Source organism: Ammodytes marinus (assembly GCF_949987685.1).
Source record: "Ammodytes marinus genome assembly, chromosome: 20".
NCBI classification, from domain to species: Eukaryota; Metazoa; Chordata; class Actinopteri; order Uranoscopiformes; family Ammodytidae; genus Ammodytes; species Ammodytes marinus.
The window spans coordinates 2360311-2367387 of record NC_137224.1 but is presented as its reverse complement, the minus strand read 5'-3'; the positions used below and the strand labels follow the sequence as shown (position 1 = coordinate 2367387).

The window sequence follows — 7077 nt, the reverse complement described above, 5'->3', positions numbered from 1 at the left end:
GAAAGTAATTCTTCCCTCCAGTTTCTCAGGAGCTAATTCTCCGGCCTGCTGACACTTTGGAGTTCGGTCGAGATAACTGAAGACTTTAGAGATCACTCCCATTGTGGACACCGTCTCTCCATACACATACATGATCTCCTGTCACAAAAATACATTCGTTTTTTATGATATTTTTTTGGGCATTTTCAAGCTTTATTAGATAGTACATAGTTGAAATGGGGAGACAGAGAGAGAGAGAGAGAGAGAGAGAGGGGGGATGACCTGCAGTAAAGGTCCACGGGTCGGATTTGAACCCGCGACCATTTCAACGAAGGCCAGAGCCAATGTGGTACGCGCTCTATCCACTACGCCACCGGAGCGCCCTGTAACATGTTTTAATGGTAGGTTTTAATGGTCTCACCCTCAGATTGTTGGACATGGGTTTCTGGTAGAGAAAGAATGCCAGCAGGCTGCCGATGGTGAGGTGGCCAGACGCAATGAGACCTCGAGCCTGAACCAGCATCAAGATCTTAATCCCCAGAGTCACTACCTGTGTGCAAAGAGTTCACCATGGGCATATTAGCATTACTATTAAGAAATACATCACATATATACAGTAAATACATTACCTCATCGCCATGCAGCCTGCATATTTAAACAGATATGGCAGCCTTTCCTGGACTATATATGACATGTTTAACTATAGTTTAAACAATGTCCTTACAAACCTTGGAAGTAGAGTACGCCATGTTGGTTCATTTTGTTTTGTCTTTTGTTTGTGTGTTCACTTTTTCAGTTGTGTGTTTGTGTTCCCTAACAAAAAAATAAAAAAAATAACGTAGGCCTATTTTTAAAAAAAATATGTCATGCCTGATAAAAAAGAATGAATCTCACCCTGCGTATGATGAGGAAGACAGCGCTGTAGATTCCCGATCGTCTCTTAACGTCACACATCACATCCAGAGCCTGTTGATACCTCCTGAGCTCTCCTCTCTCCCCTCTGAAGGCCCTCACGGTGTGGATCTTACTGACTGTCTGAGAGGCAAGGTCTCTGGTCTCAGCCAGGCAGTCCTGCAGCTGCTCCTTTAGCACCTAGTTTGACAAGAGATTTTTTTTTTTTTAAGGTTTTTTTTTGGGGCATTTTCAAGCTTTATTAGACAGTACAGAGTTGAAATGGGGAGACAGAGAGAGAGAGAGGGGGGATGACATGCAGTGAAGGTCCATGGGTCGGATTTGAACCAGCGACCACTGCAACGAAGGACGTACATAATACAGAAACATTCAGTAACAGAAAAACTTAGGACATGAGTAAGACTTATGATTAGGGCTCTCACACATCCTTTAACAACAAATTTGGTTGTTGTTTTTATTTTATTATTTTTTTTAACCTTTATTTATACAGGTAAATCCCATTGAGACTGGAGACTCTTTTTTTCAAGGGAGACCTGTTCCCATTCCCACGTTACCATTCACACACACACACACACACACACACATTCATACACCGATAGCAGGCTAACTATCAGGAGCAATTTAGGGTTCAGTGTCTTGCACAAGGACACTTCGACATGTGGCGGGGAGACCGGGGGATCGAACCACCAACCCTGTGGTTGAGGGTCGACCGCCCTAACCAATTCACCACAGCCACCATAGAAACAGAATAATTCATCCATCCATCCATCCACTACCCACCCATCCGCCCATCCGCCCATCCATCCATCCATCCATCCATCCATCCAACCATCCATCCATCTCTCCATCCACCTATCCATCCATCCACCCATCCCTCCATCCATCCCATCCATCTATCCATCCATCCATCACCCCTACCTTGGACCAGTTGGTGTATTTGTTCTGTATAAGGGCCAGTAGGGGCATCTCTATGCACGTGAGCACGGTTAGCTCCCAGGACAGACGTAGCATCACCGTTAGCATCAGGCAGGTTTTCACTGTGCTGCGGACCAGAGCGTTAGCATTCAGCGCTACCGTTCGGCCCATCCTGTCCACGTCAGAGTGCAGCCGCGAGGACAGACGGCCTGGGGGGTTGGTGTGTGTGTGTGTGTGGGGGGGGGGGGGGGGGGGGAGGGGATAAAAGGCTGTAAACAAAGAGGGCCAACCATAGCTAGCAACATGCCATTTTACAGAGCCTAGGCTGTGTATTAACACTGGATTGTATGTCAGGGCACACACAGTAGTACGGAGGGGGGGAAGGAGAAAAGGCTCTAACAATGCATTATGATATAAAACGTTTACATTTGGTAAATTTTTCACTTCATTAAAAGGTGCTCTGAGGAACTTTCAGCTTTTGGTTGCTAGGCTGTGGGTCAAAATTTTTAAAAATAAATAAAATCAAAGTGTTGTGTGTACAAAAACTGATTTCTTGACCCTGTAATTCACTGTAATTCCACATTCGGTGACTTGAGTTTCTCTCTCACCGGGTTTGTTCTCGTCAAAGAAGTGAACCTCCTGTTGCAGCAGTGAGTGAAACAGCAGATGTTTCAGTCTCTTGTTGAGTCTCGCCAACGTGCACATGAATATCCCTCCTCTCATGCCTCCAAACAGAGCGCTGGGGAGACGTGGACATTCAAAATTAAAAGTTATATATTTTTTTTTTGTACATTTAAGAATTAAACTTGTGGCTGGGGAAATGTGGACATTCAAAAATTACAATTAAGTTTAATTTTTAAATTCACAAAAAAAAAAAAAAAAAAAAAATCACATTGATTATTTTAAAGCTATAGTGCGTAACTTTTGTCGCCCCACCATTAAGGAATTCTGAGTAACTACAATAACACTGTCGGCAAATCTATGGATTTTTTATATCTTCTGATGTACGTCCAGCTTTTTTCTTAGCAGTAGAATCAACAACTGAAACATTTCTTGGACTCTTCTTCTTGGGATTTTTCTGAGCTCCTGCGCCAGTGTCAGGGGAGGGGGGAGGGGGGGGGACACCAGTTTGTAAACGCTGCCATACTGAGAAATACAGAGAGAGTTTTGTGGAGCTGATAGGCTTAATCAACTTTGGGTCAATTTGTTTGGTGATGGCTTGAATGTAACCGAAATTTGTTAAAAAAATAAAATAAAAAAAGTTACACACTATAGCTTTAATATGTTAAGGGGACACAAAGGATAATAATATAAAAACATAATTTGATTTTAAAATACCTTCCAAACGAGAGAAGGGCCATTTGACCGATCGCATAGTAGAAGCTGGAGTGAAATATTTCACCTCTGAGCATGTCGATGACTTTCCCCTGGTACAGTGGAATGTATGTGTCACCTGTTAGGAAAGCAGAATTAACATTTAGAATTATATAAACCATGTGTCTGTGCTATTACCATGTTTTACTTTAGTATTACCATGTAAACACCTGGTCAATGATTCGACTGGTTTGTGATTTTCTCTACTTATGACATCTATTGCAGGATGTCCGTCCTGGGAGAGGGATCCCTTACTCTGTCAACTCTCACTGAGATTCCTACATTTTTTAATCCCGATAATGGGTTTTTTACTGGGAGTTTTTTCTCAGCCGAGCTAAGGGTCTAAGGGCAGAGGGTGTTATACTGTATGGAATGTAAAGCCCACTGAGGCAAATGTCTATTTGTGATATATTGGGCTAAACAAATAAAATTTGATTTGATTGGTTCGAACATGGTGTCGCACATACTGTTTTTAAATGTATACACTGATCTTTTTAAGGATCTTTTCTTTTATTAAGTGATGCCTTTTTATGATTTATAATGCCTTTTAAATAAAAATTTATCTTTTTTAAAATGTAGGATCTTTACAAACATGTTTTTAAAATGAGCAAACAGCTTTTTTTTTTATTATATAACGTTACCAGGAATTTCATGAATTTGGCAACACAAACTGTACATAAAACATAAAGTAATATAGTTAACATATCCCACTTACAAACGAAATTGGCATGTACTGTATAAACAAACACTATGTAAACAAAGAGGGCCAGCCACAGCTAGCAACATGCCTTTTTACAGAGCCTAGGCTGTGTATTAACACTGGATTTTGTTTCAGGGCACACACACAGTACGGAGAGGATTGTGAGGAGATATTCAATGATTTTGACAACAAGCATAACTGACTCCACCTTCAATTCCAAACAATTTCCACACCTGGAAAAAAGTATATTTTTTTTGTTACATTCAATACCTTTTCTAGGAATTTCAAGAATTTGGGAACCCTATGCAGTATATTTTATTACATTTTATTTAGCAGATGCTTTTATCCAATATTAAATATAATTCTTCTGGGCCAGGACTCTCTTGAAAAAAGAATATTCCTGGGAAAATAAAGGTTAATAAAAAAACTAAAAAAAAACTAATAAAAAAACATAATGTTAAAATAACAAACATATCCCACTTACAAACGACCCCTAAGATGAGGAAAGCGAAGGCTGCGATCAGATAGAACGTGTCGGGTTTGAAGTATTTCAGAACTCTCATGAGCAGCCGCCTCCAGTTCTCATCTAGTTTATCTCCGTTCATCTTTCCATCAGTAGAACAGAGGAGCTTCTCCCAAACAACACAGGCCATCACCGCGGCTACGGGCCCTAGCAACAGTGTGATGAGGTCGGGACAGGTTCCCATGTGAGGGGAAGTTAAGATTGTTACTGTTTCGGTCACGGGACGGAGAAGACACAGGACAGCCACCAGCCTATAAAGAGCACAGAGAGGGAGACAGGGTTGGGCATTATAGCGGTATATACAGCTCTGGAAAAAATGAAGAGACCACCACTCCAAATGTTCAGTGTCTCTCGTTTGACTATTTATAGGCATATGTTTGAGTAGAATGAACATTTTGGTTTTATAATATAAACTACTGACAACATTTCTACCAAACTCCAATAAATTTTTTTTGTCATTAAAGAGCATTTTCAATAAGTAATGTAGAGATGAAGATTCAAGAAAAATCCAGACTGGTCTCTTAATTTTTTCCGGGTTTATACCGTTAGTTACCGTGTTCTAAAATTCCTCAAACCTTGATAGGATATTCTGACCGTGCCGCCCGACCCTAGAATGACTTTCCCCATGGGTCAACAGAGAGGTGAGAGCGTATAGGACGGCCCATTTCACCGCAGCAAAGGCCCAAACACAGACCAGCCCGCCACAGTCTGGCAGCTCCAGACGCAACAGTCCCACCCACACACACAGGCTCAGCAGTGTGTCAGATAGAAGGATGAATAATCCACACACAGCCACCTCCTGCATTCTCTGCTTTTATAGTGGGAACGGGTGGTAGAATGGCAAAATCTATCTGGAACCTAGAATGACAAGGAATACTTTTAGTTATCAAATCATTTATAAGTTTAATTAAAATGTGTAAAAATCTCTTGCTATAGATAGATTGCATAAATAGAGAGAGAGAGAAATTATAACATAAAGACCACAGGACGTTACTTGGGGATGGATGTTAAATGAAATACATTTAAGTACAATACATGAAGCAAATGTTAAATAAAAAAATAAACTATATAATAATTCTACTGTGTTTGTAAATATATTTGACACAAACACACACACACACACACACACACACACACACACACACACACACACACACACACACACACACACACACACACACACACACACACACACACACACACACACACACACACACACACACACACACACTATTGATGCATTCATGTGTTCATCACTTCAACTTTACAGATAGTAAATGTGGAGTTTAGTTAATCACTTTCTATAATGTATTAGTTTAATAATAATTTGTATTAAAAATATACAAAGTAGCTGAAGTACAATAAATCAAGTAGTGGAGTAAGAAGTCCAATAGTTCCCTGTAAAATAAAGTGAAGGTAAAAAATAAAATAGAAATACATACAGATGTAAAGTAGGCTACAAGTAGCTCATAATTTAACTCATTCAATAGCAATTCTTAGGTAAAGACCATGAACACATTAAAGCTGTTTTTGTGCCTGTTCTCTGTGTGTGTGTGTGTGTGTGTGTGTCTGTCTCTGTGTGTGTGTGTGTGTGTGTGTGTGTGTGTGTCTGTGTGTGTCTGTGTGTGTGTGTGTGGTGGCGGCATATTGCCCTTTTCTGTCAGTTTACTATTGATTGAATAACATTGGCCGCACCTAATAAAGGCTAAATATATCACTAACAATTCGTAATAACAGTAAAGGTTTATTGACGTCAACTGTCTTTGCAGCTATTACATATCCAGCTAGACAAACATGCGACGTATTATTATGCCCGTAACATACAGTTAATTCTGTTTAATTTGTAACGCTTACTTACCGTGTGTGTGTGTGTGTGTGTTTACTCCTCACAGTCCACAGCTAAATGCTAACAACTGGTTTCACTTTCATTTGGATGTCACTTGGTTCAATTTTAACCCCTCCGTGCACGTGGAAACAAGTCACAGACACAGACACAGACGCACACACACACACACACACACACACACACACACACACACACACACACACACACACACACACACACACACACACACACAAACACGCGCGCACCACCAGTTGTTGTTTTTAGGCTTTGAATTTGGTGCTACTTTTCTTTTTTAAATAGACTCAAAACTCGTTACAGTTACGTACTAAGGCCACAAGAGGGCGACACTTAACTTATTTTTCTTCTTCTTCGTGGAATTATTGGCAGTTGACAAACCAAAATTGTAGATGCATTAACGCCACCTACTGTACCGGAGTTTGTAACAACACCAGTGCTGTTGAATTCACTTTCTGACGGAGAAAAATATATATATATAAAATTAATTAATTAAAAGAAAAATAAAGATAAATAAATTATAAATAATAATAATACATAGGCCTTACAATGTAATAATAATAAAAATTAAGAATTAGATACAAAATAGAAATACAAAAAAACTATACCAACACACATTATTGTGTTCCTCCAGTACCCATAAGTCCTTGCTATTAAGAGAAAGATTTAGGATGTGTATCAAATACCAAAGATACCCGGGCGTCCCGCAACATAGCCGAGTGGCAGAGTGGAAACACACACACACACACACACACACACACACACACACACACACACACACACACACACACACACACACACACACACACACAC

At 40.1% G+C, this 7077-nt stretch overlaps 1 protein-coding gene across 1 annotated transcript in view; it reads right to left on the bottom strand.

The window, feature by feature from the left end:
- Positions 1-6400, bottom strand: part of tap2t (transporter associated with antigen processing, subunit type t, teleost specific) — an 11172-nt gene extending 4772 nt beyond the window's left edge. The window contains exons 1-9 of the mRNA XM_080049106.1: positions 6262-6400; positions 4979-5261; positions 4365-4654; positions 3145-3259; positions 2415-2545; positions 1810-2015; positions 874-1071; positions 401-529; positions 1-138 (exon numbers count right to left, since the gene is read on the bottom strand). The exon at positions 1-138 is cut by the window's left edge and continues 54 nt beyond it. Coding sequence (XP_079905232.1) covers positions 1-138; positions 401-529; positions 874-1071; positions 1810-2015; positions 2415-2545; positions 3145-3259; positions 4365-4654; positions 4979-5208 — 1437 coding nt within the window. The 5' untranslated portion in view covers positions 5209-5261; positions 6262-6400. The remainder of the gene's footprint in view (positions 139-400; positions 530-873; positions 1072-1809; positions 2016-2414; positions 2546-3144; positions 3260-4364; positions 4655-4978; positions 5262-6261) is intronic.
- Between the last annotated feature and the right edge of the window lie 677 nt (positions 6401-7077).